Source organism: Cinclus cinclus, chromosome 3, assembly GCF_963662255.1.
Source record: "Cinclus cinclus chromosome 3, bCinCin1.1, whole genome shotgun sequence".
NCBI classification, from domain to species: Eukaryota; Metazoa; Chordata; class Aves; order Passeriformes; family Cinclidae; genus Cinclus; species Cinclus cinclus.
The window spans coordinates 82,572,914-82,585,141 of record NC_085048.1 but is presented as its reverse complement, the minus strand read 5'-3'; the positions used below and the strand labels follow the sequence as shown (position 1 = coordinate 82,585,141).

The 12,228-nt window shown below is 35.1% G+C and overlaps 1 protein-coding gene across 1 annotated transcript in view; it reads left to right on the top strand.

The window, feature by feature from the left end:
* Positions 1-11,211, top strand: part of BTBD9 (BTB domain containing 9) — a 102,121-nt gene extending 90,910 nt beyond the window's left edge. The window contains exons 10-11 of the mRNA XM_062490335.1: positions 6,455-6,533; positions 11,107-11,211. Of these exons, the coding sequence (XP_062346319.1) occupies positions 6,455-6,533; positions 11,107-11,211 (184 nt within the window). The remainder of the gene's footprint in view (positions 1-6,454; positions 6,534-11,106) is intronic.
* Positions 11,212-12,228: the final 1,017 nt, after the last annotated feature.

The following is a 12,228-nucleotide window of genomic DNA, read 5'->3' as shown; positions in this document are numbered from 1 at the left end:
GTAAAATTTTAAAACATAAGCTGTATTTTGGGGAATACAGAAAGGCAACCTATTGAAACTTAAAAATATATGTAAGCAAGCTAAATTATACGGGCTTATGCAGTACAAAAATGCTAGCAGTTACCTACATGGTATGTGGAAATATTTGAAAATTGATTGTTTCATTTAGATAGAAAGATAATTATTACATTCAGTTTTTCCATTGTTCAATTGGATTATATCTTAACATTTTCTTCTTGTAATACTTTTTAGAAGTAGTAAAAATATCAACACTGAGGCTTTGAAAGCAGGTGTTACTATATGGAGTCTTTCAAGTGAGAAGTTTTAATAAAGATGTCAGAAAGCCAGTATAGACTTCATGAAATCTATTTTATGTCAGAATTTTTTTCTAGTAGGTCTGTTTTGTCAAGCCCACATTTCGTTTCTACAACAGATTGTATGCAATACAACATTTGTAGCAGTTTAGTAAAGCATTCTTATAGAGGAACGATATTTTGTTAGAATTGGTGCAAGGGACCAAATCATAGAAATTATCCTACAAATAGCTACAAATTTAGTTCAGATCCTTTCAGAATTATGCAGTCCTTATGGGAAGTATGTTTGCAATAAAAACTTTTGAGGCAAAGTTTCCCAAAATGCCATGTTTTTACTTGTCAATATATAAAGCTATTATGTAACAAATACTGCAACAGGTTACTTTTAGTATTTATCATTATTCTTACGATTATTCCACTCACTTGTAATATTTATATGAACCATTTTTATTACCTCTGTTAGTACTTAAAAGTCCTTTTTGGCTGTTTGGTGTTTTTTGGGGTTTTTTGCCAAGATGCGTAGTTAGATCCATTATGCCTCCATCTCTGAGAGCAACAGATAAAAAATTGTTTTTTCCAGCTTGTACCTTCCTTGCTTCCTTAGGAATCCCATGTTTGATAAGCCACCTTTTGAGAAGCACTGTCATGGTCACACCATGAGATGGAAACTCAGTTTTAGTTGAGGTAGGCCAGTAGTAGAATTTATCATAATTGACTACGATTTATAAACCAAAACACTGATGACCTTTGATTCCTAGCAATATTTTCTTTCTCATCCTTTGTCGTCCCCCCTCAATGGCTTGGGAGGCTGGATGGCAAGGGGTTGGCTGAGCCAGCTACTTGGTCTGACTTCTTTATGGATTTGCCTTTCTGAATTCCTATGTTAAATTACAACTGTAAGAGGAGAGAGAGTGTTACTTCACTTCATAGTTTAGAGCTGTTATGGTGGAAAACATGGGTTTTATAGGCAATTTATAAGGTAGCTGTAGACCTTTTTATAACAAAGAGTATCTGTATAACAATTACTTTTATAGCATTTATGGTGTGTGCTTCTGTGTTTATTTTATAGGTACTCCATAAGAGAGGTTAGTATGGTATTCATTAGCAAAGCAGAGAGTGTAACATACCATGCATACTGTGGTACTCCTCCAGTCTCAGTAAGTTTGCTTATCTGTGCACACAATTATTTTATTTGGCAGCATCACATGCTGGTTACAATCTGCCTTCTTTATACCAGCACAGTCATCAGACTAATATATAGAAAAAGGACACAACTCTTCTTCAATTGTCCTGTTACCTGCTTTTACAAATTCCATTTAAAAAATACATAGTCACAATTGGAAAAAGTCTACATCAAAATAAGCTAAGAAGTGTTTCATCACTTACTGTAGAATAAGGCATATGTACACAAATATTAGAAAGTAAAATGTAGGTTACATTTGCTTCCCAGTCTGCTTTTCTTTTTTTTTTTTTCTTGGAGTGAGGAACAGAAAAATTGAAATTGTATGTCATCTTGGAAAGTGAGGAGACATGATGTGCACATGAAAATGTACATGCTTAGCCTATGAATATGATATGGTTATTACAGATTGATGTATGTTAGTTACATGTAACAGCTTTCTCTTTTGTCTGACATCTTTGGCCTGAACTGGGTTTCAGCTCTGGTCAGTGCTGCTCTGGTATAAGCCCACACTGTGGTAGTATTCTGTAGTGCTACTGGCTCATTAGAAAACCTCAATAAAATATAAGCTTCCACTTCTTCCTTAATTTGTTCTTTCTGAAAGACAAAGAAATAATGGGGAAGAATCACTATTTATGTCCTATCGTGTGTAATAAATATTTAGAAAGATAGTGGCTTTTCTTAGAAATAACTAGGAAAATATTCCAAATGCTGAAAAAACCCATTATGTTCTTTAGGAGGTGAATTGCTATTTTGGAGCTATAGACACTTTAAGGAATAGCAAGGCATTAATTTTGTTGACCTGGACATCAGAATTTCTTGCATTCTTCTTGCAATTGCCTAATAAGGAAAAAGAAAATAAGAAATATGAAAATGGGGTGATTTCTAGTGATCTTTCTCCTTCCTCTGAATAGAGTATAGTGAAGAGATTGTGAGATGCACAAAGCCATCAGGTTTTCAGCTGTTGCTGTTGGAGAGGTGAAAATTCTTGGCTCAAGAGTCTGTTTATATGTTTAAACAGAGAAAGTGATTTTCATTGCAAGGAGCTCTAAGTGAGACAGGCAGAGTCAGAGAATAAGAGAGCAAAAGATAATTATCTAAATTATGTACAGGTTATTATAGAAGACGAATATAGTTAAAATGTAATTAAATATGACAGGCTCACAGGATGCAGGCATGGCTTTGGAATGCTAATCATCAATTACTGTGACTCCTTAGGGGAGTCAGGCAGAACAAGAGAGTTAGAAGTCATGTGGCTGAGGTGAGATGTAGAGTGTTAAACGCTGTAGGACTGTAACAAGGCTAATTTCTGTTTTAAAATGGAGCTGCTAGCCAAACAACTTGTAGTGCTGCATTTCGTCTTGAGGATCCTGGTATAAATCTGAGTAGGCTGCTAGTCCCGGGTCTTCTCTTTGAGATGGAAACCTCTGCTTGACGCAGTGATTATTTCTGTTTTGAAAGTGATGACCAGAACTGCTGCAGACTGAGCCAGCAAATCTAAAACAAATCAACCAGCAAGACAGGTGTCAAAGCATAAAAAATATCAACACTGCCTGAATATTTAATAAAGTGAAACTCTGAAAAATATATTTGTTATAGGGTCACTAATAAGGTGTATAGAGACACAAAAAGTCCAGAAGGCAGCAATATCATTTTATGAGAGAAGTAAATTCTGATAGCTTCTTTATGACTGTGTCCTAGGTAAAGACAGTGAAAGTATTGCCACCAGTTTGAAAGATTTGTTTGTTTGGCATATGGGGAGTAAAGGTGAAGAAATACCATCCATTACACAGGACTATATAATCCCAGGCTAAAAATGAAGTGGTTTTGATCTGCTTTAATGTTGCTGTTCCTGGTACAGGGTGACTTACGTGTGAATCAATGTGAGAGCAATGTATAAAGTTTGGAGGAAATTTTTGTCATGACCATCAAAAGTGATTTTGAGAATAGAAAGGCAAGCTTGTGTGAGGAAAGTGTAAAGTAAGCACATGTATATGTGCTTAAAACAACTAGGTAAACGACATGACTGCAAAACAATTTGCAAAATAGAATTTCTACAGAGAAACTGAAATTATTAAAATACTACCAGCAGAGATAACTAGTCGTAAAAAACGGAAGGTTAAAAAGAAACTTGAGGATTATCTATGATGTATTTAACTGAAGAACACCACTGAAAAATTGTTACAGCTCTATAAATTAATAGAATTCTAAGTGAATTTGTTATATCAGCAAAAAATAGGTCAGATATGCCTTGATAATGTTCTGTCAGTAATCTCTTTCTCATAGGGGTATAGTTACATGCATAAATTATCTCTGCTGCATAAATGTATCTATACTGTAGATGTATTGCCTTGCATATACCAACATTCTCAAATGTAGTCAAATCCATGCAACTTTCCAGTGAAGGTTTGCGTTCCTTATTTCAAAAATTATTCTCTCCAAATCCATTTGGCTTGTTTCCTATTTTGCTTTTTTCCTTTTTGCTAAGAAAATAAAATGAGACACCTAATTTTCTCATTATGCAATCAAGTCTTAATTCTCTAGTGGCCATATTCTTGAATTTTAATAACTCTTCTACAAATTATCTGCAATTCTGACTTTCTTTTTCCAATGAGAATGGAACAAAATGGACACGTACCAAAATAGTATATATTCTTAGGACTGAGTTTACTGAAAATGCTATCTATCATACCCTCAAGAAATTTTATCTTATTTTCCATTATATTTTAATATTATTAAAGGATTAATTATAATTCAATCCTAATTATAGCATTGTAGGAGAAAGTAAGGACTTGCAATGCAGTGGGAAGTGAAGAAACACAGGACCTTCCAGGAGGAGTTGATCTGGAAGTATGTCATCAAAACAATCCTCAGAGATCTTTTTCTCAATCTCTCTTACTATCTGTTGTGCTCTTCAGCTGTATTCCCAAATAGATGCATCAGCTTCCCTGGTATCACATCATGGGACATACAATGGCATTTATTGCCATACTTGGAAATTCTGCACTGAGCTCTTGCAGTGCATCTGATCAGTACTCAGAAACAGTAAAAATAAATACTCACTTACATTCTATTCTATGGTCTCTAATTAAGGTATTTTTTTACAACAGAACACAAAGTCTACACTAGTGTCTAGGGAGGCACAGGCTCTTAATAGCTTCCTTAGGATTTTAAACTCTTCTATTTAGTGCAGCTTTAAAGTATTTTCCAAATCACTAGAAAGCAAACTGGTTTTTGCATCATCGTTCTCCTTGCATAAAGTTGTGTGTGTAAATGTCAAAGCGTATGCATAATGCAAACTATGGCAATACTTTGTTATGAGAAATAGTGCTGTGATCACCTTTGTCCCAGCCTCTCATCTTTGGGACTTTGTAGTTCAAGGTAACAAGTTCTATTTGCCCGTGGAGATTGACTGACTGTACTAGAGTAATGTTAGAAGGGATCTCAAGAAGAATAATTCTCCTGTTTAGGGGGGAGGTGCTTAAATCATAACAATCTTTCAGGTCTTGAAATAATCAACAAAACAGTCTATTCCCATTTTATATTTTATTTAAAGCATGAAGAAGCAGCCTGAGCTTTAAAAATAATAATCAATCTTCTGTTGTCATGAATGACTCTAATTACACCCATTACTTCATGGAGTAAAACCAGTAAACTGCTTGAAATTAGGACTTGATTGGATTTGTAATCTTCTTTCAGAAAATATAACCAGACAGCAGTGATAAAACTAATAGCCAACTAAATTAAGCTAAGAAGTGCTATGTTTGTGACAAAAAGAATTTTCCCAACAAGGAAAAATCAAATGCTGGACAAATAGTCAGCAATGAAGCTGTTCATACTGCCAGGCTTTGGGGTAGTCTGCTGGTAGTGAGTGTTCTATTCCAGTTTTGCTTTGGTCCTCTTTTTCTTACATAAACACTTCTGAAGGTATTCAGAAGCCATTCTGGAAAACTATCCAGCTTTTTTCCATAGTAAGTTAATCAAGTTAGACCTAACTTAATTTTATTTCTGAAGCCTTCTGTGATAGAGTGTAGTTTGGCTGAGAAGTTAAATTCAGGAAATTTTTTTCATGTTTTATGAATGTAAAATAATTTAAATTTTAATGTGTTCAAGTACTAAACTGCTGGAAAATTGGTGTCCAACTGAAACCTCTAGTTCCTAGTATTATTCTTGTTTGTTTTCTTTTACTGTGAGCACAAAGTTATGGTGTCCTTTTCCTGCTGTGTGTTAGACTGCTTGAGGTGTTTCACCTCACTCAGAGCAGAGGAGTGTGAGTAAGGAACAAAGATTATAGAGGTCCCACTGTGCCTCTAGTGTTCTCAGTCTAGCCTGAAGAGTGGTCTGTTCTCCTCACTGACACTGTGTCAGGATGAGGAAATGCTTACAACCTGAACTGCAAATGGTGCTTTGTGACATTTGTAACTTCCTTCAAAGGAAGGACCTTTGCCCACATGCAGAAGGCTTGGCTCCTCCTCTACTGCTATACTTAGATGTGAAAAGTTGGAGGTTTTAGGTGGTTTGGGGTTTTTTTCCTCCTACTGTTGTAATTTTCTTTAACCGCATGACTTCATAGGAGGATGCATTTACTTTTATTTATCTTATTATTCATGACCTTTTGTTTATCTAATACAGTCAATATTAGTCAAGGATTTTAGACTTTGGTCTAGGGCATTTTTCTTTGACCATATTCTTAACTTTCAGCAAAATTATAATATTATAATTGTTGTCCCTGCATACAAATTATAGTGGTATAAGGTATGGATGAAATTGCATAAGCCCAGTCAAGACACTTAAAAATGAGGAAGTAGTGCTGGATATTCAGGCAATGAAAAGTGTTTCTCCATTTCCCCTGTTAAATGATAATAGTACATACTGTCACTTGAATGCATTCTGAATGCTTTATTACAGGTTTTTGTGACTGTGTTCAATATTTGTATGTCTTTCTGAATTTTCTTTGTAGATCCTGGCAAACAATCACTTTTGATAAACAGCCTGCATCTTTTATCAGAATAGTTGGAACTCGCAACACAGCTAATGAGGTAAGGAACTTTTAAAAAATCCTACGTTCTTCATGAATACACAACAGCACAGTTTTTCATATCTTGCAGTGAAATTGATAAGGCTTTCTCAAATGTACATGCTTCATCTTTTTGCTCTGGCAGACTAGCAAAACACTTGAACAGTGCTATTATCTGTTCCTTGTTTTGACCTTTCCACACTGACATCAAACACTCCTATTGGGTTTGGTTTTAAATCAATCCTTATTTTGATGAACAATTAAAATATTAATTTAGTGCACTAGAGAAAGGTGTATGGTCTCTGATATGCTTGGGTTTTATCACTCATATATTATCTTTTTAATTAATAAAACATAAGAAAAATCTCATTATTCATAAGAAGGTCTTATTTGATTGAGTTATAAATAATTTTCATACCTGGTAAATCAATTGAATAGTAGTGGTCAAACCGAGAGAGTCTTTTCATTTTATACAGAAAAACATATTTTATCCTAGCCCATCAAATGCAATATCATCCCATCTTTGTTTACTTGTGCTTCTCTCTTTTGTAATCATTGTGTATCATCTCAGATGAAGTCCAGATTTTACTCTTGACTTCAGTGAAACAGTTTACAATATGTGAATTTAAGAGTGTGTGTAGGTCTTTGTGAGATTAGGGCTTTATATGATAACATTATAAGAGGCACCAAAAACCACTGTTTGTGTGTATAGAATTGCCTGTCTGTATCCCACACATGTAGCTCACCACCAAATACGGTACTTGGATGCTTTACACTGAGCTTGGGGTAGCTCTATGATATTTGGATTCATTAGAATTTGTCATCCCCAGAAGTGAGATTTTCTGATTGTATTTAGCACTTGGGGCTATTGGTTCCTAAGCACTGGGAGCATCTGTGCCCAGTTGTAGCACAACTCTTGCAAACAAAAGTAGCACCAGATATCAACATCTCAGCCAACTCCTGCAAAGTAGCTGACCAACCAACAGAACTGGGAATACAGGTTTTTATTTTGTGTTTCTGAGCACTGTCTCCCACCACATACAGTTCAGCCTTAGTCAGTGAGGCCTTAGTGTCAGAAGCTGCCTATGGGGTAGTACATGTGTGAAGAAGGCTTCTTCCATTACTGATCCATATTGACAGTCTTGTTTCCTCTCATGCCAGTGTTTGTTACAAAAGAACAAGGTGCATTGCATAAACTTAGTAAACCAGAAAACATTGCTTTCAACTTTGAATTCTTAAAGGTAGCTTTAAGCCCTGAAGAGCAATGGCCTTTTAGGCATAATTCAAATTTCAAATTGGTTACTCTTTCCCAGGACTTCAGTATCTTGCTTTATTATTTATATAGAACACTGCATTATCTATGATGAAGATGAGTATGGATAGAGGTTACAGCTATTCATGTAGTGTCCCATTTGAATTATAAACACGTGCTGTTGTCCTTTGTCTTTTCCTCTTTTGTCTGTAAAATCTGCATCCAACACTAATTTGTTTCTTGTTTTTTAAATTATTTCGTCTAACACCTATAGGAGAGGAACATTGTCAGTGTGCACATATGACTAAATTACTTTTATACATATATTAAATAGAGGGTCTGTAACATTTTGTCACAGATTTTAATTTTCCAAGGAAACCAGCAAGTTATTTTTCATATTTACAATTTATATAGTAACAGTGTAACCAAAGTCTTGGTTTGTTCTATAGTCTCAGTAGTTGTTTCAGTAAGAATGCAAGCAGTGTCCAGAATTACTTGCCCACAGCTGGTTGTACAGTATGTCAAGCCATTTTCATTTTATATAAAATATACAGCATATTCAGCAGCATATTCTTATCAAGGATTGTTGCTGTAATAGGTGCAAAATACTCCTTATTTGTTCTGCCAACACTTACCTTTGAACTTTGAAACACAATTTGTACATCCCAAAGGGAAGAATTGATTTTTGGAATTTAAAATAAATCCCATAAAATTTCTCCATTTTGTGAATTCTTTATTCTTTTAAACTCATCTTTTTCTTGCCATGTTTTCCAAATTTTGAAAGATGTGATGTTCACAATTTTTTTGACTGGAGTTTGAACAGTTTTTGATGTATTTGAACGTGATAGAAGTGTAAATTTCTGTTTTCTCGAGCTTATGCACATCCTACTTTTGTAGAGAAAAGAATTATTTTTCCTAGTCATCATGTCTTTGTCAGACAGATCACCTGACACTATGTAAGTTTTCTCTTGTTATTCCTCTCCAGTATTACTGACCTGGAAAGGACACCTAGTTGCTGATGTGAGAGCTTTATCTTACAAATTACTGCGCCACTGTATTTGTAGTTGGCCTTCCTGTGTGTGTGTCCGACCTCTCTTAAAATATCCATAAGAAGTAGAACATGATGTGGGTCACAGGATGATCCTGAACTGTCATCTTTTTCTTTTAAGAGAAGCACATGCAAGATTGTTTGTTTTAGTGATACTTTTCTGAAATTCTTAATCTGGTACTGGATGAAGCAGCTGGGCTTAACTGTGCTCTCAAGCTTAGGCTTCTCTCACATGCTGTATTCTTTATATGCTGAAGTGGCAGAGTAAATGAGAATGTTCCAAATTCACAGGCTTGTCAATATACCACGTGTTTTTGACCATTAAGATGTGAATATGAAAGAATCAGTAAAAATGAAAGTTACAATTTAAGGATTGTGTACTTCTGACTTTCTAGGCTAGTATTAGCTAAATTTCAGGGCTATCCTCACTATGTGTAAAAAAGCTGTATCACTGTGTAAAGTGAGGGTTTAAATGAGAAACATTATTATTGTGGGATGCAGTAGAAATACAGAATATTCTGTCTTAGAGACCTCCCTCATATTCTGTGCTTCTTTTCAAGGAAAGCAGCATCTTACAGAGGTGCACTGAGGAGAGAACGTTCTTTTCTGTGAGGCTTTATCCTGAAAAGTGCAGCTGGAAAAATCACAATAGCTGTTACTTTAAAAACATGGGAGTGGGATGAGTACAAAAGGACTACTTTAGAAGTGGAGAGAAATACAAAAATTGGCTTCACAAGAACTGTAACAGATGGACAGAATGCATGCCAGTATAGGAATTAGTTCAGCTTTAGGAAAAACCAGAAAAAATGCAGAGGAAAACCATTTTGTGCACATGTCTATGTGTGGGTGCTAGTGCAGATTTGTAGTCCGTTCATATATGTATATATAAGGCATAGCAATTCATCTTTCTGTGAGCATGAGTGTATATATAGAAATATAAGCACATATTTCAATGTATCTGCATTAAAAAAACTTACACTGAGTGGCACAAAAAATATAATGGGGATTTAAAAAAAAACAAGTAGTGACTGAAGATTTTTAAAATTCATTTTATGTATGCTGTCAGAATTTGAATTAACTAGCTACATCCTCAGAAAAGACCTGGGGCTACTGCAAACATGTCAGTGCAGATGTCTGCTCAATGTTCACTTGAGCAGGGATGGTCAAAAAGAATAATAGGATTTGAAGTTGTATTGAAGAAAAGATAGAAAATATAGTATTCTGTAGTCTTGTATAAATATTTAGTATATCTATGTCTTGTTTATGATATTTGATTTTGCATATATTAATTTGAAAGGGTCTGGGAAAGGGCAGTTAAGATTATAAGAGATTACCTTTGTTTGTGAGAAGAGCCTTAAAGACAAGAATAGTAGAAGATGTCATAGAAGTATACAAAGTTAAGAAAATAAGTTTAAAATTCAGGATTTAGCATTCATCAGTCTTTAATTTTTAAACTACAATGCATGGGAAAATAGCAAATATAAAGCAGTGTAAGAAAATATTTATGTTTAGTATGTGGCAAAGTTGTGCAATTCATAGCAATAAGAAATCATATAGAAAGAGGTTTTGTAACAATCTGAAAGAGTTCCTCCCCCTTCTTCTCCCAGGCTCTTCAAGAACAAATAGAAGTAAGTAAAGTAGAAAATAAATTGGAAAAAAATGCTTAACACATGGTCCTCTTACTCTAAGATACAGTCACCTGGTCCCAGGTATTGTTTGAATCATCAGAAAATGATCACTATTTCAAATGGAATATTTCATCTGGTGAAGCAGCAGCCACCTTGGACACTCTGAATGCCTTTCTACGTACGCCAGGACATGTCTGTAGAGCTGCCATTGTTATTACAGCAGAGGGCAATCTTGAAATAGAATCATGTTGGTAATGATTTAATTTTCATTTCTAGTGTGCATGAACATTCAGCCTTTTGAGGAAGTGATTAGATTATAAAATGTGTTTAAGACAATTAATATAATTGTTGTTATTATCCAATAGCATGCCATAGGTATTCCTGCTAGTTGGCAAAGAAAAAAATAGTTTACAAATATCCCTATCTGCTTTGGAACCATCTTTCTGATTTTTAGTGCCATATGCAAAGGTTGGTATAATTTGATGGCCTTCTCTTGCTCCAGTGTTGTCCCTGTCTAATGTTTATTGCCCATGAGTAAATGTTTTTGATCTCATGGTGAAACATTCTCTTTTGGCTTTGTCACTGATTATAGACTTCATCTTACTTTGATCATGCTTTTGCCAGCATTAAATTGTTTTGCTTTATTTTCATTTTATGTTCTCTCCAGGTGTTTCACTGTGTGCATTTTGAGTGCCCAGCACAAAACAGTACCCACAAGGACGAGAGTAGTAAGGAAGTAGCAACAACAGAGGTGGGGACTGGTGGACAGTAGCTTGTTTCTCGCCTTGTTGGAGCTGCAAGCACCTGGTTCCCTGCATTCCCCTCCCGGATCCACCTCGCATCCTCATGTTCACCAACCATAGAGGAGGTTGAAAGGGAGCTTTTGCAACCCCACTGACATTCTGTGAAATTATTCAGAACTTTCTTGTGCTGGCACCTTTTCTTTCTTTGTGAATGAAGGGGACCATCATGAAAGCTGGAAGTATTGAAATGGAAAAGGCTTTCTCCCAAGGATATGAAGAGACTTTTTCACTCTCCTCAATATGTTCAAATCAGGCTGGTCTTCAAGGGGGGAGAAAATAGGTCTTCAATCTTCATCAAGTACCCCATTAACACCCTACCTCTCTAATCTAACCCAGGCAAGGAAAACAGAAGGAAATAAAAGGCAGAGCTACAGTGGAAATCTAAAATTACTCAAGCAGAATGGAAAGCATATAAAATAAGTATTTATTCCCAGGAGGCTTTTATTAGCCAAAAAATGTTTATGGAACACATCAGTCCAGAATATATTTTATTTTTAAAGTGATTCTTTATCCATATTCCTTTGTAACTAGTAGTTTGTTTTCTAAATCATTTTGATTCTTTATTCCATTTCGTTTCTTATTTTTGGCTATAGCAAATGCTGTACAGTAGATTAAGGAAGTATCAGACATGCTTACCTGCTGAGATGCAAATTCTCTCATTCATCAGTGGGATGACAAGAAAAGCATTCATTATATCAACAAACTAATTAATGTATCTATATTAATCTTGACCTTAGTTGACTTTTCAAAGTACAAAATTGTAATTTCCTACATTCAAATGGAAGTTTCTAAATCAAACAACTGTCTTGAAGAAAAATGTATTTTTTCACTCCTGAAGATGATTATTTAAATTTTGCCTGCCTAAGACAACTTGCAACAGAACATAAAAATGTTTGGTTTAGAAAAGTGGAACTCCATCTGGTCACTGACAAGCAGTTGTTCAAACACCAAAAGAAGAATTTGCAGATAATTTACATTTTTCCAAG